Here is a 23,596-nt window from a genome sequence, read left to right on the forward strand (position 1 = left end):
CAACTCAGCTGGGATCGTCAGAGGCATTTAAAAGAAAAAAAAGGGTTTTTTTTCTTTTAAAAGCCTTTGACGATCTCAGCTGAGCCGCGTGATAATCAGAGGCTTTTTTTTACTTTTAAAGCATTTTTTGGCTGAAAAGGTTGTAGAAAATATGCTTTTAAAAGTAAAAAAAAAAAAAAGCCTCTGATGATTGTGCGGCTCAGCTGGGCATGGGTGGGGGTCAGGGATTTTTGCTACCGGTTCTCCGAACCACCTGCCTCCATCGCTATTGGATCGGGCGATCCGGTCCGAACCGGGAGCATTTCACCCCTGGTCTGAACCCACAGAACCTGTTACATTAAAGGCCAGTCTGGTAGTGGAAAGTTTGGATAGTCCAATGCTTCACTACCACTGGTTGTCTATGGAGATTCTCAAGATATCCAGGTCATGGTTGTCCCAAAGGTGCTTTTTTTCCAAAAGGCAACTGGACTTTTTCCTTGAAGACGTTTCACTTCTTGTCCAAGAAGCTTCTTCCATTCTGACTGAATGATGGAGGTGGAAGGATTTATACAGGTAGTCCTCGACTTACAACAGCTCATTTAGTGACCATTCGAAGTTACAACAGCACTGAAAAAAGCGACTTATGACCATTTTCCACACTTATGACCACTGTAGCATTCCCCAAGGCCACATGATTTACATTTGGATGCTTGACAACTGATTCATGTTTATGATGGTTGCCTGGGGTCATATGAACCCCTTTTGCAATCTTCTGACAAGCAGAGTCAATGGGGAAGCCAGATTCACTTAATAACTGTGTTAGTAATTTAACAACTGCAGTGATTCACTTAACAAATGTGGCAGGAAAAGTCGTAAAATGGGGCAAATTTCTTAACACTTAACAAATTTCTCACATAACAACATAGATTTGTGGTTGTAAATTGAAGATTACCTGTATTCCTTGCACCTTGTTCGTTAGCACTCTGAGAGTTGTGGAGGCCACTTGGAGGTGTATCTGTGCACTCAGGGTCAGCTGAATAGTGCAAATGGGTGTGGAACCTTCTTGGAACTTCTGAAAGGACTGTGTGTTGTAAACAGGGGATAGGTGGTATCAATTCCTTCTCCTGTTGAGCGAGGGCTGTTCAATCATAATGTAGATGGTCTCTTTGATCCTTCTTTCAAACCAGCAGTCCTCTCTGTCCACAATGTGGACTTTGCTTTCTTCAGAAGTGTGGCCTTTGTCTTTCAAATGCAGATGGGCTGTTGAATCTGATCCTGATGGGTTCGTTCTCCTTTGTTGTGCCATGTGTTTGTGAAGTAGTTGTTTTGTTTCTTCAATGTACAGATCTGTACAGGTCTCTTTGCACTGTACTGCATATATCGTATTGCTCAGTTTGTGTCTGGGTGTTTTACACTTGGGGTGGACAAACTTCTGCCTTTAGTGCATTTTTAGGTTTAAAGTGTGTATGTATATTGTGTTGGTTGAAAATCCTCCTGAGCTTTTCAGATATTTCTGCAATGTATGGAATGACAACATTGCTTAATTTGTTGTTCATTTCAGGTGACCCCCCCATGTGGCCTCCACAACTATCAGAAAGAGTATTAATGACCAGATGACTGCAAGGAATATAAATCCTTTCATCCTTCATCATTCAGTCAGAACTGAAGAAGCTTCTTGGATAACAAGCAAAACTTCTTCAAGGAAAAAGTTTCTAATTGCCTTTTGAAAAAAAGCATCTTTGGGACTACCACTGATTATTGTGTTTTTGTTTTTTTTGGTGGGGCTCTGAGTCAGTATTGACTACTGGCAAGTACCTAGACAAGTCCATGCAGTTTCCTTATCAAGATATTCAGAAGTGGCTTACTACTGCCTCTTTCCTAGGACTGAGAAAGTGGTTGGCTCAAGATCACCCAGTTGGCTTTGTGCCTAATGGTCTCTTGGTTCTACTCTGGTGACTTAAACTACTATATCAAACTGGGCTCTTTATCACTGATATGCTACAGCACTATTCCCATTGCACATTATTAAAGACCAGGCAATCTAATTACCAGAAATTAAATTTATCGTACTGTAAATTTATTTTACAAAAATATAAAAATTCCTCTTTGGATTGCAGTGTCAAAGAAGGGTTGAAAATGTCGGGCAATTTAGCAAAAGTAATTTTTAAAGGAGACAGGCATTTTCTATATTACATTCCACTGCTAAAAAACTTCCCAAGGCAACATTAAAGAATTATGTGCCATGAAAAACAAATAGTATCAGAATTACGATCCAATACTAGACCTTTCAGTCAGAAGAACAGTGATTTTGCTCCCCACCAAAATCTCATCTAGACACCCTTGGAGAAGAATTCCTTTAAGTCAGTTTCTTTTGCAGAAAAATTTTAATTTTGCATGCTGACCAGCCTTTTTTATTGATAAGAAGTATAGCAGGACCTTGAAGAGGATTACGCTTTACAGATAATTTCATGTAAGAGAAAGCAGTGATACAGATTATTGTTTAGGTATCTTTACTTTTTGGGTTGTTAAGATCTATTTTTTGGGGACAAAAGAGGCACAAAAACAAATATATGTATATATGTGCAGAAATCACAGGGAAAAATAAGCATTTCTTTCCTTCCCTTCCCCTCCCTTAACCCCTACTGATGCCAAGCAGAAAACCACTATCATGGCAGAAGTATCATGTGCTCCCAAGCAATTAAATTATAAAGTAATTATATGGCTACAGTAATATGTACAATGATATTACACATCCCTTATTTTGCTTACTCAGATGTAAGAAGCCAAGGAAAACAACTTCCTAATATAAAACAGGCATAAAAATGGTCTGGAAGTTAGAGAATTGCAAAAGAAATATTGGTCAACTGGTTTTGTTTTGCAAAACAAAAGCATCTGCCTAAATATTGTCTGGCTAACAGTACCTGTGGCAAACTTCCACAGGAGACAATTTAAGTAGTAACCTGTCTTTTATATACTATGGGCTTTATCACAACTCTGCAGCTTGGAATCCAACTTGTAAAGATTATGTGCAATAAAATGGAGTTTTATTCCAAAATTTATGCTTTAGAAGCACAATGGTTAAATAGAAAATGAGCCATACATGCAGGGCTGAAAAATCTTCCTAGCAGAAGCTGGGCTCATGTCACCTTATCTGCAGACTCAGCCAACCAGTCAGCTAGATGAACAACCTGCTTTTCACATCAAGACTTGAGGCCACAGTTTACTGCACTACTTAAAATCCAAAGGGAGTTCTCTATCTAAATAAAGACTCAGCAAACAGGGAATCAGGCTGGTTTTGAGAAGTTCCTTTGGCTTGGCAAGCTGGGCATTCAGGTGAAACATTAGCTTTCCTAAGTCTGTTTGCAAGCCTGGACAAAGGGAAAAGCACTTAAAAGAGAACGTGGCTGAAAACGTGCAATTGCTTTTCCAACAGTGTAAGAGTGACATACATTCAAATAAACATTTCTGCCCCTCCTGCTCTCTAGAGACAGAGTATTCGTTTTACTAGATTTGGTCTGAAATTTTTTTTTAAATAATACAAAAAGTATGAGATCAAGCATGATCACATTACAGTTGTGAAATGGGTGTTTACACTGAGCTCTAAGCATATTTTAAACTTCAGCTTTTTGTAAGTTTGTCAAAATTGTTTTGTAAAATGGAAAAGCAGTTGTAGAAAATGAGGTCTAAACACTATGAGAGCAACTGAGAAAGTGAGAAGCAATCTTCCAGCATGTCATTTGTGTCTTTCCTTAGAATAACCATTCCTGGGCTTGGTTAATGCAGCTTTCTGTCATAAATGGTCTATGTATGTATATTCAGAAGTGGCTGGGAGTGAGAATGGGAAGGAAGGAAGGGAGGGAAGAAAGGAGGGAGGAAATGTTCTATTTAAACAAGCAGTTGTTACAATCTAGACTCTGGGTAAAAATAAAATATGGATTTAACTGCCCATCAAAGGCTACTACACTGCGGGCTTCCTCCCCCCCCCTTTTAGACAAGTGTCAGACTTTTAACCGTGAAGGGTCTCTAACATAACTTTTTCTTGGCTGATGCAAAATGTTATCTCCTTGTAAAACACCCCAGAAAAAAAGCATGCTCTTAATGAAGTACTGGATTCTTTGACCTACAAACAGAAATTAAGGCTCTTCCTATTTTGAGCACAGGAACGAAATAAGAAATTTGAAAATAGTCTGGCAAAATGGCTTTATGAAACAAACTGCAGCTGGATCACAGCAGGAATTGCAACTATTCTAATAGGTTCAGCAATTATCCCTGTTGTAGAGGAGGTGTTGATCAATAGAACACATGAAAGCTACATCTATTCCTGGGCCAATGTAGTATAGTGCTCACCTGCCAGAGAACAGATCAAACCTAGGAAGAAAAACTTTACAGAGCCCCACAACTCTTTCTATCTTTTACTTTTTCTCCCCCCTCCCCACCATGAATGAATGATGAAAAGACAGATTCTGACATTGACTGTTTCAATCTTACCATCACTCATATTACCCTCAAAGGAAAGGAAGGGTCTTCCAGGGCTTGAATTCATGGGTTAGGGATTTTAGTTTCATCACTCACAAAGCATCACTGAAGTATTCTCTTGCTGCAATGTTGAATGGGTGATTTGAGAGGCAATGACTATGGAAGAGAAGGGGGAAAGGGATGGAAGCTTGCCTTCTCAAACTTTACCTCGCACATAAAGGTTTGCTGGAGCAGAGTAACGGGTCCCTGCACTGTTTGTAGCGACACATTCATATTTGCCTTGATCCGACTCCTCGCTGTTTTCAATTTGGAGAGCCCCTATGTAGAAACAAAACACAAACGACCCTGGTTATAACAAGATGTATGTTACTGTTCTGTACCCTTATTCCAAACATGAACACAAGAGGACAGATGATGCCTGTTGCTTCTTGTAGGGTATCCATACTATAAAGCATCTGTTGTGACCAGTCTTCACAGCTTCATAGTCAAACAAATTTTTGATACATTTTCAGTTGCTTTTTATCTACCAAATAAATTTCTCCCATATGGGGAAACTATCAAAGGAATCCAGACTTAAAATAATTATGCTGAATATTTTTCCCAAAGCAAAATATTATACAATATTTTAAATTGTTGTAGATAGTTCTATGTGTTACATGAACACAAAAACAAAATACAACCTCAATAAACGCACAGTAAATAAATAAATCCAAAGGAATCTAATCTTAGTTCACTATCTTCCTTTAACTATCTTAATCTATAAAATACACTTCATTCCACAACAAAGTATCATTACCTTAAGCCTAGCAATAAAAAGGACCACAACTTTTTCACCTCGAAAAATCCCTTGTTTCTATTGTATTTTACATATAATTATACTGTTCTGCCTACTAACAACATCAACAAGTAACAACATCAGTAGATAGTACAACCAGAATCTTTGAAAGGCCCAGATATATAATCTGAAGATTTTCCAGGGCATACATTTTTTACTCACTATATTCTGTGCCATTGGTTTTTTGTTCAATGTACTTAATAGTAACATAACTCTTGATATTTCATTGGTTTTGCTGCTTTGAATTTTAAGCTACTTCAAATTTTAAAATACATCTTGGATGAGACCCCTTCCATTCTACCATTCCCTTTCTTTAAAAAGAGCCCAAACAGCAATCATATCAATCTAAGCAACCAGGCTGAATACTAAACTCTGCCTAATTCACATTAATTCACATTACAGATAAATATATTGAAACAGTATCCCTCTTCCTTCTTATCTTGCCACTGTGAATGAACTAAATCCTATTCTGTTGTCTTCCAGATTATGGGAGATGTAGGTATAGAAAGATAAAGGCAAAAAATAAGTAAACAATGAACATTTTAAGCAGCCCTGATACTGCTATTCCAAGAATGGGACCTGGTACTTCTCAGGGAATAAATACTTCATTTGTGATTCCAGAAGTTGAGATTCCATAGATCGTAGAAGGCAGCTTTCACTCACAAAAATTATGTACACTCTTGAACCAAGAGAAAAGGCATTAACCTGTCTGCTTGTCAGAGTCTGAATCCATTTCTGTTTGCCAAAGAAAACAGTGCCATGAACAGAAATTGCTGTTTCTGGCCTCCCACTCCAAGGCGTGGAGGTTAAATTCATGTTTTCATATTATTGGAATAGAAGGGAAAATAGTGTGAATCAACTACTGTCCCCTAAATCATTTACAACAATAAACTGAGACCGCAGTATAAGTCTGTATCTCAGGAGAACTAATGAAGTTCATTATGTTCTGCTATTTCATAAAGTGATATAGAGAGCCCTCTCTATTGTTGTATCAGGTCTGGAAAATAAAAATAAACTGATCAGAAAAGTCTGGCTCCTGCTACCTTCTAGGCGGCATTTTATACTTTGTACTTTTAAACATGGCCTTCTCCAATTCGAAGAGACACTTGTTCGGCAGGCTGAGGCAAAGAGGCAGTCCCGGAATCAGTGAAATCTGGGGGCTGGGCAGGGGACAGACTATATCTGCCCTCAGTGTGGAAGGGATTGCCACTCTCGAATTGGCCTTTAGTCACACTAGATGCTATTTTAGGACCTCTTTCCAGAGCACGATACCATAGTCTCTTGAGACTGAAGGATGCCAATGACTTTTAAACAGCCTGAAAGTTTATACCTTTGCTGTTTAGGTATTTGGATAAAGTGTGGCAGAAACAATTTTATGACTTAAACGATGTGGCCCAGAAAACTGTTTTTGCCAGTGGTGAAATGCACTTACCTTCACTACTGGTTCGGGAATGTGAGCACACGCACGCCTCTTTTACACTTGCGCAGAACATTCTGCGCATGCGCAGAGGGTCAAAAACGGGATGTAATGATGTCCCGGCAGGTGGGTGGAGCCTCCCACCCGCCGGCACTACTGGTTCACGTGAGCTGGATAGATCAGGCCAGATTTCACCACTGGTTTTTGCATGTTGGAACAGTGGACAGTGAAGACTTAATGGTACTTTCTTGAGACTAAAGAAAGAATGGTACTTTCTTTCTCTAAATTTAGAAAATCTGTAAATTTATGTCCCCTCTATAAAATTTATATAATAGTTAATCTTAATATTAATTATATTTTATACTTTTTGTATTTTAATTATTGTTAGACATTCTAAGTATAAAACAAATATATTATTTGAACAGTGTGCCAATAACAATTGGAGGGAAGCACCAGAAAAAGGACTTCTGATCACTTATTCCTTGACTGGGGATAGATACATATATCCAAGCTGTGGGTAGGTGAGTGCATGTATGGATGATTACAATATTGAGTCCTCTCTCTAGTGTAGGTACATGTGCTCTACCCTAGGGTGTAAATGGCAGAGGAAAATCATTTGAGTGGGAACGAGGAAGGTTTTATAAAAAAGGGTTAGAGGAAAAAAACTATGGATTTTCCTTTGCTCTCTATTTTTCTAGGTAGGGGCTAGGCTATAAATTATACATATCCTGGCTTTTACTGAATCTGCTTCCATTTTAACACAATGTTTGGAAAGTAAGACATCTGAATAGCAGAAACCGGAAATCTTTTGCACGACTTCATTTCACATACGAGTGCAAGATTACAAGAAGCATGTATTAATTCTGGGAAAATGCTATTTTTTTTATTTCTGAGTGGATCAAAGTAGCAATTCTGTACAGAGTTATAGGAGAATAAAATTAGCTGCACACAAATGTGAGCCATGTCTGTGTTGCTCTGTAAATATGCATTTCTAATAATCACATGGACCTCACAGAATGACAGCCAAACATCTCCAAGCCCAATTTATTGGCAATTAGGCAAGAAAGGGAATCAACCCAGCAATTTTCCTATTGAAGCTCATTATGATCCTGCTTAATTGTTTCCTCTCTGAGGTTGATGATTGGCATGTCAGATCTGGACTGAAACTGAGTTTCTGTGATTTATGCAAGGACTGCAGTCACTGCAAGATCTTTGAACTGAGCAGTTCACAAGGCAAATATAGGAATACAATTCAGCCACCAATTTGCTTTTTTAGATATATTATACATCTAGACTTCAAACACCCTTTATTCCACTTTAGAAAGGAGGGAGGAAGGGAGATTTGCAAGCTTTGCAGGAAGCAAAATTGCAAAATTGCCAAAGGGTGGCAGTCTCTTAGCAGGGTTAAGCAGTATTAAATTTGTATAACATCAGAAGAATTAGATGAAAGATTAATCAGCTTTTCTCTGTCAGTTTTTAGGTATTTGTATTTTAAATTTGCTTTGAACATATAAAATTCATATTAGGGCAGAGAAAAGTGTTAAGTACCTATTTTAACTGTTTCCCATGTATCTGTTATGACACAGCATCATAGAAACGTTATCATTGAGTCACTAGACAACTACAGTGGCATTTGGCTGTATCACCAATTTTGGAAGCTAACAGTGCTATCAAATATTGAATGAGTGAGTGCCCTGGTGACTACACAGAAGCTTTTGGTGAGGAGAATGGGCTGCCTGCACCAACTCTGACATGACAGCACTAACTGCTCCAAGAGAACAGAAGATCAGAATATCTAATTTTCCATTGTGCTTATTTTGTTCCACTTTATGGCAATAGAGGAAGCGGCATTTGATAAAAGAGAAATAAATAACTTCTTCTAAAGGTTCATTTGTTGCAATCTAATCATCATCCCTGAAAACCCATGTCCATTCATCTATCCTTTTCTCTAATTTGCCAATCAGCAACTAGAGCCATATATCTCTGAACAATCTAACAAAACTCACCCTGACCTTTCAGCCTGGGTCTCACCTGAAAGGCAAAGGGGGAATGTTAAAAGTGACAACATGCCTCACAAATACAGAGCTCTTAGAAAAATGACAGCATCTCTGCAGAGGAAAAGTAGGACTCATGCCTGCAAGGCCAACAGAAAAGTTTTCAAAACAGAACACTCTGCTTCTCCAGCTACTTTATCTGATTTCCTTCACACCTTTGCTCAAGAGAGATTAGATTGCCTGGTTTCCTCATCCAATGTACCGAGCAACTATGCATAATTGAAAATAAACATCCAACTAATTGCAGGCACAATAATCCATTAGTCTAGTCTCATTTCGATCAAATTAATACATCATGGAAATGCAGCAACTTACCTTTAGGAAGACCTCAGAACATTATCATTATGTGAGCATAACCTCCCTTCATAAAAATGCTTTCCTCTACCCCTGCTAGAGATTCAGTAGCCTGTATGTTTAACAAAAGGTGTCAGTCTGACAGAAATCCCATATGAGATGCCAAGAGGTGGCTCTTGGCACTTAGAAAAATGTCGGCTTTGACATTCAAACAGGACACATGCGTTTTAAATAATGTCAGGCAAACTCTTAAAATACCTCATTAGAACTCAGATAGAGAGATTTATGTTTTATGAGATGGATGATTCTCATTATAGCAGTAAGTCAATTCTCTCAAAAAGGATATACCGAACATATGGCGGTTCTGGTGCCAAGTTGTTAATGTTCTCACTTGTTGGTAAGAAACACATGACAGTTAAATGCAGGAAAAGCCTCAGTCTGGTATGAGTAAAGATGGGGCTAGAAACAGGCATAGCTTGGTTACTTAACATGTGGTTTATTGTTTTGCTTCAAGATGTTTTGTAATTTTAGATAAATAGCTTAAGAACTTATAACATTACAGCTGATAGTCTTGAATCATTCCAAAGATTGGATGACAATTAGGCCTATACCATTTGGTCACATGACTCAGATTTTCCACTAAATTCAATTCAAACATTTTTGAAATAATAATCCACATTTGTTCTAAAAATATTAACACAACTGAGAACATTAACACCCAGAAACCGAACCAGAACCAAAGACTGCATTATTAATTTGAAGCAATGATTTAATGAAGAAAGACAAGGAAGAAAAAAAAAAGTAGCATTGGACAATTGAGAGAATACAATTTAGCAGAGGTAATAAATTTTAGAGAATTCAGGGATCAGTCAACAGTAGCAGTTACTGAAATCACAAGAGATCAGGATCACTATACATAGTACTGATTACAATTTTAGGATTACTTCCAGAAATCACTTTGAGTATTCAAATTACAAAAATTACTCTAGCAGGCTTGGGACTATGTAGCTGCTACTCTGGAGGTATGCTGAACAACATAAGATTTAAGATGACCAGATATATGTCAGATTCCTTTACTCTCAACAAATCTTTGAGCCATAGCCACAACAGGGCTGTATTAAGTTTCAGAGAGAATGGAGCTGGCTGATTATATCTCTTCCCTCTGCCTTCATATTGAAAGGTCTGGCAAGCTGGACAGACGCACTTATAACTCTCAAAGAAAGTCCATGCTTCCTAAACGACCCTTCAAGAATTATTTTATTTTTAGTTGTTCAGCTTGTCAGTAGTAGTACAGAAGAAAGAACATTACTGTTCTCTTGTGAAAATACCCTAACCCCAACCCTTCAGACAGAAACCACAGTGGATATTTCAACCCTCCTTGGACTCAATACTCCAGACAGTAACTGAATTGGAAAGATCAAAGAACCCTCTGTGGCATGAGCCAGAATTGCACCTTCCAATTTACAAATATTCCATTGAATAACTCCTTTTGACCTATGTACGCCTGGAATGGATGATTCTACAAGGTGCCAGACACTAAAAATAAACAAAAACAAACACGTGTGTGAAGGAATGGCAGATGAGCTTGTGTACTGACAGAGTTTGGAATGAAATCATAGCTGGAGATGGCATACTGCTGAAACGTGTCATGGCAAGAAGAAATGTAGTGATACGAACATTTGAGGCACAGTTTAGCATTCTTACCTCTAATTGGTGTACCACCTGGTGAGGTAATTTGAATGCAAATAAGATTAAAGAGAAGCGTTAGTACAACGAGAAAAGGGAGAAAATTGAAACTAAAAAGTTTTTCAAAGCTAGAATCCGTATTAGAAAAACAGGTATAATAATATATAAAAAAGGAATGTTCAGTAACATTGCCCTAGATTGGTTAGTAAAGCTCCACCAAGAACACAAAGTCTGATCTCAATTTACATATCCCTGGTTCCCCCCAACCCCCCCAAAAAGGATGTCGGCAAACCACTATCATTCATTGTCACAACTGAAATGGAGCAGCAACTGGGAAATGGGAGCCATGCCCTTTTATTTTGCCAGAAGATGGGGCTGTGGGAGCATCAGTGTCAGTGAAGTACAATAAGAATGTGTATATGCACACATGTGTTTGTGAGTAAAGAGAAAAAAATATATGGTAGTAGTTGGCAGACTGTTTCTTGATTTAAGGTTACCTGGACCACTAGAGGCAAAAATCTGATTACATAACTGAAACTGGAAGACTAATCAATGAATGTAAGTTAACTCCTGCAGCAGGTTCTTCCTGAGCGTAAACTATTGTCTTGCACCATTCAGTTTTAAAATATAAATGCAGAGAACATTCTTTTAGATTTCACTTGGACTAATGGCTGAGGCATGTTTTTGCATAGTTGTGCAGCAGGCCAAGGAGAGAATTGGTACCCTTTTTACAAGGGAGTTGAAAATAGTTTCACATGCTATGAACAAATCTTACAAAAAAGGGTTTTTAATAGAAGGGTTTGCTCAGTCTTGGCCCTTATCAACAGCATTGCCTAGAGGTGCAGAAAGAGAATTGCATATGTAAACTGACAACAACTCCCCTTTGGTCCCCGATTTTGTCCCCTTGGTTTTATTTTGTGCAAATGAAATCTGTTAGTAAGGGCAGGGAAATTCATGCAGATCTAATTTCTAGGCAGTTTATGGTATGTGTTGGTTTAATGCAGATTTTGCACATCTGAACACCAAGCACTTACCAAAAAAACAAAACAAAACAAAAAAAAAAACTGGGGAGTTTAAACAGACAGAGAGGGTTAAACAGGACACAAAGCCTCAAATCATGTTCCGTGTATTGATCAATAAATACCAGTAATCATAGAAATGCTGTGTATCTGAGATTAAGTGCTTCCCACATTCCATTATCCACAGCACTGATCACCCAATGGGTGACAAAGACAGACACTCAAAGAGTTTCTGTAAATACAAAGAAGGCAGATTTTAAGCACATTAAACTTGCTTCTTAAAGAATGGTTACATTATTTACACTTATTATTTCTTTCCCTTGCTCTTTTCTAGTGCCTTTTCCTCTGGGCAGTATAGTTGCCGCTTTTAATCAGTGGAAACCGTTCCAGCTGCTTTGACTGGCATTCTCCACAGCCAAGATGATGTTATTCCAGCTCCACTTTACGATGAGATTGTTTTTGCCAGTGCTTTTGTTCACGGATAGGTGAAAAAAAGGAAAGCCCTTATTGCCCGCTGTAAAGGTGAATATTCGCTTACATAATAAATCTGCCTATTTATCTGTTTTTCTAACTACTATCCCATTCACCTCAAAGGGACAGTTCACATCATAAAAGCCTGCATGGCTTCCAAATCTTATCAACAGGAAAAAAGAGGATTATTGCTTCATTCACGCACAACAGAAAAACTGCTGAGTACTCACTTTTCTTCCTAGTCTGCCAATTATTACTGTAATTAAACACTCTAAACCCTATCTTCTTCCTACCTGCAGTTAACTGACATTGAGACTTTCCACAACAGAGCGCAGCAATCAGTCTCCCAGTCAGTGAAACAGTACCTGTTTTAAGTTGCCCTCACTTGGATGTGATGCTGATTTTGGAATGCACTCACATAGCCATTGAAAAGTCTGGAATTAACTGTCTACACAAACACTGAAAAGGGATTCCCTACAGTGCAGTTGGTTCATCTTTCTTCAGGTCTGAAGAATTTTAGATTTTTCTTGCCAGATCCCACATCACAACGGTTAAGCCATTTAAAAAGATGTTCTTATTTCCACAGAAGTCTCCAGATTTTTCTTACTGGTCAGGATTACCACATAGATATCTGAACCACAAGCCACCAAAGCAAAAACCCAGGCATTTTCTTAGAAACCAGAGAGCCATAGAGTTGAAAGATATTTAAGAAGTTGTCTAATCTAACCCAGCAGTCCCCAACCTTTGCGGCATAGGGGCCTGCTGTGTATGTGTGTGTGTGTGTGTGTGGGGGGGGAACGGGATGGTTCCATGTGTGTGGCAGGTGTGCGCGTGAATGCGCCTGCCCACCACTCAAACAAATGGAGCTTTGCATGTGAGTGTTGAGCACAAATGGAGCTTTGCATGTGAGTGCCCGCGGCTTGCATTAGTGGAGCAACATGCGTGCTCATCCACCACTTGTGTGGCCTGGTTCCAAATGGGGCATCGAATAGAATAGAATTTTTTTTATTGGCCAAGTGTGATTGGACACACAAGGAATTTGTCTTGATGCATATGCTCTCAGTGTACATAAAAGAAAAGATACGTTCATCAAGAATCATAAGGTACAACACTTAATGATAGTCATAGGGTACAAATAAGCAGTCAGGAAACAATATCAATATAAATTGTAAGGATACAAGCAACAAAGTTACAGTCATACAGTCATAAGTGGAAGGAGATGGGTGGTGGGAACGATGGGAAGATTAATAGTAGTGCAGACTTAGTAAATAGTTTGACAGTGTTGAGGGAATTATTTGTTTAGCAGAGTAATGGCATTTGGGAAAAAACTGTTCTTGTGTCTAGTTGTTCTGGTGTGCAGTGCTCTATAGCGTCGTTTTGAGGGTAGGAGTTGAAACAGTTTATGTCCAGGATGTGAGGGGTCTGTAAATATTTTCACAGCCCTCTTTTTGACTCGTGCAATATACAGGTCCTCAATGGAAGGCAGGTTGGTAGCAATTGTTTCTTCTGCAGTTCTAATTATCCTCTGAAGTCTGTGTCTGTCTTGTTGGGTTGCATGGTACAATAGTAGGCAATGGCCTGGAAATTGGTCTAGCCCTTTGCTCAATACAGGATATACTAAAAACTCTCTTAACAAATGGTCTCTGTTTCAAGTGAAGAACTCATAACTTTGGTAGCATCCTGCTTGATAGCTTGTATCTAGTCAAAGAATTCCTCCTGACTTCTAGCCTGGATGTACTTATAATTTATCCATTGGCTTTGATCCTTCTCTCTGGAGTAATGAAGAATAACTTCATTCCTTCTGTGAGACAATTCTTCAGATATCTGAAGATTGCTATTGTATTTCCCTTCAATCATCTTTTTTTGTAGGCTAGTCATATCCAGGTTCTTTAAGTATTACTTATAGGACTTACTTTCTTGATCCTTCATTGTCTTGATAGCCTTTCTCGTAATTTGCTCCAATTTGTCTTTGTCCAGTTTGAACTGTGATGTGGTTTATGGTAGGGAACACTGAACTAAATGGATCAATTATCTGACACAATAAACATACTTTCTTGCATCATATTAAAATAACATTCCACTTCTGGTCTGATTTTCATAAGTGCTTACGGTAGTATTTATTGTACTGCTCTAATATATTAGCAATATTTATTTGTTTAACCAATGTATTAGTCACCTCCAGAGCAACTCCAGGAATTATATTTCACATTTACAGTGGATCTAAAGCTAAACATCTTGTACAGCATAGAGTACAATGGTGCTGCCCACAATAACAATCATACCAGTTCTGATTTATTATTATGGGGCAGACAAGAAAGCATTCATATTCAAATCTTGTCCAGTTTGCTGCTTAGCAAAATGAATGCAACTCACAGATACATATTATGCACTCACTGCTTTATTAAAAATATTACCCAGAACAAGTCATAATCCAGGATTTCCTTTCCATGCTGTTATGGAATGAAGCCATTTAAATACATAGCCTTCAAACTTTGTACAGTCCATGTGTTAACTCAACAATACTTTATTCCAAAGAATCTACCAAGCCAGTATCAAGTTATTTCTAATGGGATACTGTCCAAAAAAAAAAAAGATTTTGAGGCAATATATATGAGCTCAGTTTTTAGTTTACACTTTTAAAACTATTTCTGGGATGGGTTTTTTTTGCCCTGTATTAATATGACTAATTTTTCTCAAATAGCATTTAATGTACTATTTTGAGATAAAAGCTGGTTTGCCCCTTTTCTCCTCTGAGATGTATGCAATGTTTGTTCTACAACAGGGAATGTCACTTTCAAACTGATTGTGTGTGATTCTTAATAAAAGTCAGCTGGGTGACCTTGGGCTGGTCACTCTTTCTCAGTGAAACCCACCTCATGGGCTTGTTATTGTAGGGAAAATAGGAGGAAAAGGGAGTATTATATATGATGCAGGGGTGGGTTCTAATTTTTTTTACTACCGCTTCTGTGGGTGTGGCTTATTTTGTGGGTGTGGCTTGATGGTCATGTGACAATTATTTAGGATTTAGCAGAGGTACTTGTCTACCACGCTTTTAACTGCTTGCAGAGCTGTACCGATCCACCCATGTATTTTTGCAGGCACTGGTCTACCCATTTATTTTTGCAGGCACTGGTCTACTCATTTGTTTTCTTTTAACACTGATCAGCTGTAGGGCGGTCCTTTGAAGCCCTGCAGCAAGAGTTTAAACAGTTTTTTTCCCTCTAGCCATCAGCTGGGACTCAGGAGGCAAAATTTATAAAACTAAATTTATAAATATAAAGTAAACAAGATATGCCATTTTAAATTTATTAATCAATTGTCTTCTTTTACTAGTGGCTACTGGCTGATCCACGCAATACATTAAGTCCTGTTTATTTAGTTTTAGTTTAGTACAAGACACAGCTAAAACACTATGATTTATAAAACATTTTTATGGCTCAATATATTAATTCAAGCATACTGCTTATTCTTATCTATTGCTGATGTGCAGGTGTTGTTCATATCTCAGTTTATTAAATTCTAATTTAGCTATAAGGTCATGAAGTATATGGTTTGATTTGCAGCATTACCCCATATCTTGTCTCTGGATCAGCACCTATTCTTATTTTGACATGATGTTCAAGAGCAACATCCCAGTAGGGAAGAGGGCTCAAGCAGGAAATTAGCATGGACTCACTATGTAAACACAAAGTTCTAACCCCCAGTGAACCCCCCCTTTAAACCTCACCTAATCTTTTCCAAGTGAAAGGTGCCAGGCTGGGGAGATTCCTGTACTATAGGCAGACAACAATAAAGTAGCTAGTTTGAACTCTACATTTATGGGTCTGATTGTTTGTGCCTGACACATTCATTTTTTAGTCAAGTTCACTGTGTTTTCTCTATCATGATGGTCCATTAATATTATTACTGTGATAGGGTTATTGCCACAATTTTCTCTTTGGTATTAAAATGTTTAATATGATTTTATTGTTCTTCAAAACATTATTTTATGAACAATAGTGAACACTGAATGATAGAGGCCTGTAATAAAAATACAACTATAATCATTGAAGTTTTATACCACCATTCAATTTGGAGCAGAGGGATACTATTGCTAGTCTTTTAAAATCCCTCTTCCTATTTTATTTTCCTTTCCTTGTAGATCAAGAAATAAAATGGGAAACTATGCATATATAGCAATCCTTCCACAATTGGCCTACGTTTTTAAACCAAGATCCCAAATAGCTATTTAATCACATATCTATAATCAAATGTAAACTGAATGTACAAGTTATAGCAATCTGCCGTTCCTACCTTTTCTGAAAATATATAGTGATTGTATTTTGGAAAGTAGGCTTCTTTTTAAGTATTGTCCTATTTGGATCTCTGCAATCCATACAAAACTGCAGGGGAATTTCGGTCCAGTTGTAGTTTGAATAATGCAGTAAATGCATGAAAGAAAACTGAAAGCTTATTGAGATGATACTTAAAATATAAATGTACTTTTAAGTACTGTGATACCATGTTCCCCCTTAAATTACAGTTGTGGAATATGGATAGCCTTTGATTTACGACCAGTCATTTAGCAAACATTCGAAGTTACAATTAATCTCCCAAGGCTATTTATGAGCTATTTTTGAAGTTAGAACAGCTGCACCCTCTCCTGGTTATGTGACCACATTTTGGGTGCTTGCAACTGGTTCACCTTTATGGCTGTTTGCAGCATCCCATGGTCACATGACCACACTGTGACCTTTTTTTACTGGTTTCTGGCATTTACCTCTGGTTTCTGGCAAAAAATAGCCATCAGGGGTAAATTGATGTTTGTTAAACAACTGCCACATTTACTTAATGTGAATGACACAAAAAAGTAAAAAAATCAGATCTGATCATGCGATGCCTTGACTTACAGTGGCAATGACTTACAACTGTAATTCTAGGCTCAATTATGGTTATAAATTGAGGACTACCTGTACGTTATCTTTGTATATGATTATGGGAAGCTGAACAGTTCTGTTAGAGTGGAACATAATTGCTATTAACTAAAATTGTATTTACCCTGTTTCCCCCAAAATAAGACATCCCCTGATAATAAGCCCAATCGGGCTTTTGAACGCATGGCAATAAGACCAAGCGCTTATTTCAGGGTTCAAAAAAATATAAGACAGGGTCTTATTTTCGGGGAAACACGGTATTACCTCATTTTAGACTAAATAATTCAATGGACAGCAGAATGATAGTCTATAACATGCAGGATCCCAGAGAGCTCTGCCCGCTTTACCCCAAAGATGAGTCATTTAACCATTAATTTAATGGTCAGAAAATTATTACTAAGAGTACTGGACAGCAGCATTGATTAGAATAATTAGATGGTCCATTGCACAAATCCAATTTCAGACTGGATTTGACATTTTTATCCACCTATCAGGTTTTTCCCAAGGAGCTGGGATAGGCAGATGTTTATATTTGACGATGTTGACGATGTTGGACGATGTTTATATTTGACATCACAGGATGTCAACTGTTGTGTGTAAAGCTGCCTTTTGCAACTGACTGGTGGTGAATTTGTCAATGCTAATGGTGTTCAAGTGGTGTCCTAGTTGTTTTGGGATTGCACCTATTACTGTTGGTATAATCTTTGCTTTCTTTTGCCAGTTGTTCAATTTCTATTTGCAGATCTTTATATTTTGTTATCTTCTTCAGTTCCTTCTCTATTATTCTGCTGTTCTGATTTTTTGCACAGTCAACCAGATGCTCAGACTGGATTTGGCATTTTTATCAACCTATTGAATCCTTCCCAAGGACCTGGGACAGGCAAATATTGATATTTGATAGTATTTGATAGCTTACATTGCAGGATGTAAGCTCTTCTGAACAAAGCTACCCTTTGCAATTAATTGATGGTGAATTTGTCAATGCCAATAGTATTCAAGTGGTGCTCCACTTGTTTTGTGATATTATTATGGTCTATTCCACAGACAGCCAGATGCTCAGACTGGATGTGGCATTTTTGTCCACCTATCAAATTATTATTTTGTTTATCTGTATCCCACCTTCACTATTTTGCTGGAGGGTTAGGGTTAAGGCTGGTGATAGCAACTCTGAATTCATATGAAGCAAAATCATTTGTTGACAGAGGGGATAGTCAAATCTATTTGTTAATCAAGACTGAACAGAAAATGCTCTCCAGCTATTGTCCATGTTCCTGGAGGATGTTAGATTCTGGATGAGGAGGAACAAGATGGTGTGACTTTGGAAATGATACAGTTCCAGGAAGATACCATCTTTCGTTCTGAATAGGGTTGTAATGTTCCTGCTGTTTATGATGATATTCTGTGCACTGAGATGTTCTGATCTTTATTTTACATAGTTAGCCTGATTTACAAATCTCAGATACATATACTACTCAGAATTATCAATGACTCTAGTGGCCTATTGGCCTAGTAAATAAATAAATTTTACCCATCAATAGTCTTAGACCACTGGGATACGTTTCCCTGTTGTTATTAATGAACTTGATGAGATCTGCTGAAGAGGGGCCAATATTGAAGTCTAAACCTGATATGAAGTCTAAACCTGATATGCTGTGCTTCTCATAATCCTGTGTGCTGGAACATTTTTTCTTCACAATAATCCTATGTGTGTGTTTGTGCATATGTGTGAATGTGTGAGTGAGGATAAGAAAGATAATATGGATATAATATGTATGCTTTCTAGGCCTATCCACACACAAGGACAAATCTGGGCACATTCCAGAGTGTTTCCTTGATACTTAGAAAATGTTACTCCATAGTGTAAATCCTATTGATTCTGCAAACTGGAAGAAGAAATATATTTTTCCATTGTGTCTGAAGAAACCAGAGTCTTCAGTAGCTAAACAGGTACAAAATTGCTACCTATATTACAAGTTTCAGATTTAGAACTCTTTTTCTTCCTGAGGGACTTTATGAGTGAAACTTAACGCACATTTCTCTTAAATCTGCTAATGTCTCCTTCAGAAATTAAATAACTAGGGAAAATTAGAGTAGTGCGAGAATACCAAATGAAATTCTCTGGAAATATGTTTGCAATATAGAAGGAAAAAAGACCAGTCTAAATTTAGGACATGATGGCAATGTTAAATGTGCTTTGTTTTTAAACTTAGGTTTTCCTCTTAAGCTTGCTTACCAGCAATGGAATTACGTGAAATGAATTTTGCTAAGAGCCTACCATGTGCTCAAGTGCTGCCCTACTCATTTGCAATTCCAGATATAGAAATATATTTAAAAGCATGGAAAATAAGTATCCAATGGCATGTTTCCTAATGCTGCCTGTGTAGCACCTTTCAAATTAAATTAATGAGGGTGTTATTTCCTTTCACCACACGCATCTTGAGAAAAAGGTAAAGGTCAGTGTGAAATTACATAAAATGTAAATGTATCAGTGTAATTATTGCTCACTGTTTTATATGGAAAGATCTCAGAGTCTAACAATTGTCAGCAAGAGGCTAAATATAAACTTGCAACTGCGGAATATACTTTAGGATATAGGTATTGATCACACTGGTTATGGGTATGCATGATTTCTTGACTGAGGCAGAAACTCCACTTACAACTGTAGCAACCTTCCCTTTGCTTCCCTCCCTCCCCGGCACCATTGATATAGCTTTTCATTACCAGTGGACAGAGATAACAGCATCCTTGAAATGTTTAATTCCTTTTAGTACAATCAGACTAAAATATTTAAATCATTAATAATATACATAGCATGATTTTAAGGTGCTGTGTGATTTACAACTCATTCTTGCAGAATCTTATAACGTCTTTCAGCTGAAAAGGATTTTCAGTGCTGAGGATAAGATTTTATAGCCAGTGGACATGGTTGTTCAGAATTTAAAACTGCAAATTTCAATGTCAAAGCTTAGTCTCTGAATCCAAAACAAGTTTCAAAATTACAATAAATATTTCAAAACTGACTAGATGCTCTTAATTGCCTCTGTCCATGGACTAACTGAGCAACCATTTGTTTTTCAACCTGTAATTTTAAGTGCTGCTGCTAGTGTTCTTCTTTCCTGAAAGCAGAATCCAATAATGGAGTCGGAGAGACACATAACATAACAGAGGTTCAGGATATGAAAAAGTTTTTACCTGAACGAAGCTGTTTGATTCTGCCATTGCTAGCAGCTGTGTCCACCGGAAGGAAATCTTTGTACCAGGAGATTTCGGGGTCAGGATTGCCACTGGCAGCACAGAGCATGGTAGCTGTGCGGGCCTTCTCTACTACCTTGAGCTGGGGGCCCATATCTATAGTTGGAAAGCCAGGAGGAAGTTGATTCTCTGAAAGAAAAACAAATCCCATTAAAAGTCAGTGATGGGAAAACTGGAGGAGAGTTTCCCATACTCCAAGCACTAGACAATCAAGACTTTGACACAACCGTGTCTGGTTAATTGGCAGAAGACATTTCCTCTACTTTGGATTCTGAACAGTAAATTGGTTATTAGTACAGAATAAAGCAATTCAAATGTTCTACGTATGTTTCTGGGTCAACCCTTACGCAACATGCATGGATAAAACAAGCAAGTATCTTGTGCTGAACTCTTCTGATTTATGTTCTACATTCCAGCAAAGGTTGATTATTTAAAAACCCAAAGAACAAATGAATATTAACAAACCAAACTAACTGCAGGGCTGGTTAGCCAAATGAATACTGTATTAACAAACCAAAGTAACTGCAAGGCTGGATAGCCATCTCTCTTGGATGGTGTAATGAATTCGGAAGTGTGCATGGAGTTAGATTTGAATGTTCTCTTAGTTCCCTTCTAAACCTATGTTTCTAGGATGCGCACTAGGAAATTACCAAAAACTCTTCCTGACAGTTGAAAATACCTGAGGAAAATGTGTAATCTATCTCCTTGCCTTGTATCGCATTGATGAACATTTTTTTAAAAAAAATATCTAGAATAGAGAGAGAAAGAAATAATTCTACTGATAGTGGCTGCATTATATTCTCACAGATAAACATAGCTAAGTTAATTATGAGGATTCTCTTAGAAAAAGTCCCCAAGTGCTCTAGAGTAGCTTTTGATAACAACTGCCAATATCAGCTCATACTTCCAAGGCAAGAGAACTATTCTCTTCTAAACATGAATTGCAATCAAGATAGGCAAATATAAGGGAAAAGAGCCAGAACTTAAGGGCTTTTTAAAACACTAAAACCTCAAAATCTTTCTTTGAAAATGCTTAAGCAAAATAAGACAGTTTTCCTTTTTACCTTTAGCAGATATGCTAATTTGAATAAAGACAAATATATGCTTCTATGGCAAAAGCCTTGGATTATTATAACTTTTGAATACAGCACTCCTTTCTAGGTTTTCTAAAATAACAAAATATTCATTTATGTAATTGATTAATTGAATAAGGGAAAAAATTGTGCTCATAAATAGATATGCCAAATGCTCAGCAACTACTTTTAGGTAACTTTGACTTCTCTAGTACCATCTGCAATTGAAAATGATGGATTATTTACTTCCCTCTAGAGTCCCAACACCATATCTTAAACAAGGATCTTAGCATCCTAAATTTAAAGATTCTACATTACAGAGATCAAGACTGACTGAATATACTTCATTTGCATCAAACTCCCATGTCTAATGTGCATATACATAATCTTCATATTTTCAGTTAGTTAAAATTTTGGTCCTGGCCTTGTCTTGTCTTGTATTTTCAAAATCTCTAAATCAGTGGTTCTTTGAACAGAGCCTTCTCTGTGGGGGCACCTGCCCTTTGGAACGAGCTCCCTCCGGAGATACGGAGGATCCCGGATTTAAGCACTTTGCGCCATGCCCTCAAGACTTTTTTATTTCAACAAGCGGGGCTGGCCTAACTCTTTTTAATTGTTTAATTTTAATTTGTTTTTAAAAACAGGGGTGTTTTAATTAGTATGGGCCAAATTTATTTAATATGTTTTTAAATTGTTTTTTAAATTTTATATTGTATCTGTTTTATCTTTGGTTGTTCACCGCCCTGAGTCCTTCGGGAGTAGGCCGGTATATAAATCTAAATAAACTCAAACTCAAACTCAAAATACCTTCCCATCACATCTATCAAAAATCTAGACACGGCGTCCCCATATCAGTGTTAGATTTTATAGCATAAGACAACATAAATGGGCTGCAACCTGGCTTTGGTGTTCAGAAGGTAAAGGGTTTGGGGAAGAGCTACATTTTTTTAAAAGGATATCAAAAAAAAAAAAAGTGATTGGAATTTAGTAAGAGCTTGAGCCATTTTGAATCTCCCAGTCCACCCTCTCCAGAAATCTCTTCTTTACCACCAAACAAAAAAAGTCTCTTTGTATAAAAGGTACCACTGAAAATGAAAGGTTTTTTCTTCTTCTTTAAATTGCTTTCTCTTTATTTTCAAAGACAAAAGGTACACACAGCTTAACTGGAAAGACACCAGAGCTAGCATTCATTGACAAGAAGCAGCAGCAGCACTGATTTAACCAGAACACACATGCCTCAAATTTTAACAAAAGCAGGGATATACAAAAGTATCACAAGACACAGCTTAGCTTGCAAGGCAAGACACAAAGAGGAACAAACAAAAACTCTCTTCAAACTAGCCAACTGTGCCTGATTTACCTTGCTGCTGGCAATATAAAGTAGGCGGTTAAGCCAGGGAGGACAAACACTCTAAGTGATCAAATGTAATCCCTAAACCTTCTATATTATTTCTCAGTTTTTGTGAGATAATATTCTAAGCAAAGAACCAGTCAATTCATGTTTCTCCGTGTATCTACACAATTGTTAATAAAAAAACACAATATAAATATCCATTATTTATGTATATGATTATTTATTTTAAGTATTTGCATATTATGCCTCAGTGAAAACCCCACAAAGTAGTTTACAAATTCAACAAAACCATTATAAAAATAATGCAGTATATGCATTGGTGAAATTAATGGCAGGAAAAGCCAAATTAAGTATAGGGCCTGGAATAAACAGAAGAAAAGCCTTTCCAGAGGACAGATGCTATTGTCACTGTCAAACTGAAGTCTCTGAGACAGAGCAGACATCTTCTGAAAATCACAGATCCCTGGGAGGCTGATATAAGCGGAGTCATTCTATGAGGCTACCTTGTCCTATGTTATTTAGGGCATGGGTCTCCAATTCCCCGGGCTGCAGCCCACTACTGGGCAGTGAGCCTTTCGAAACCAGGTTGCAGAAGCGGCAGGCAATTCAGTGTGAGTGGCGTACTTGTGTGGCCGCCACTTGTGCAAGTGGAACTGTTGGCGCACTTGCCCGCCATTCCCACAGAACCATTCCCACTCCCACCCTCTCCCCCCTTCCGGTCCGCAAAGCTGGAAAAGTTGGGGAACTCTGATTTAGAGCTTTCACATTAAAAT

At 37.7% G+C, this 23,596-nt stretch overlaps 1 protein-coding gene across 2 annotated transcripts in view; it reads right to left on the bottom strand.

The window, feature by feature from the left end:
- PTPRF (protein tyrosine phosphatase receptor type F) overlaps window positions 1-23,596 on the bottom strand; it is a 331,301-nt gene that overhangs the window by 101,919 nt on the left and 205,786 nt on the right. For both annotated transcript variants that reach the window (XM_070941423.1, XM_070941424.1), the window contains 2 exons: window positions 20,337-20,525; window positions 4,663-4,773 (listed from right to left, as the gene is read on the bottom strand). In XM_070941423.1, coding sequence (XP_070797524.1) covers window positions 4,663-4,773; window positions 20,337-20,525 — 300 coding nt within the window. The remainder of the gene's footprint in view (window positions 1-4,662; window positions 4,774-20,336; window positions 20,526-23,596) is intronic.

This window comes from Pituophis catenifer, unplaced genomic scaffold (assembly GCF_029215685.1).
Source record: "Pituophis catenifer annectens isolate HBS135680 unplaced genomic scaffold, rPitCat1.0.hap2 SCAF_3, whole genome shotgun sequence".
NCBI lineage: Eukaryota > Metazoa > Chordata > Lepidosauria > Squamata > Colubridae > Pituophis > Pituophis catenifer.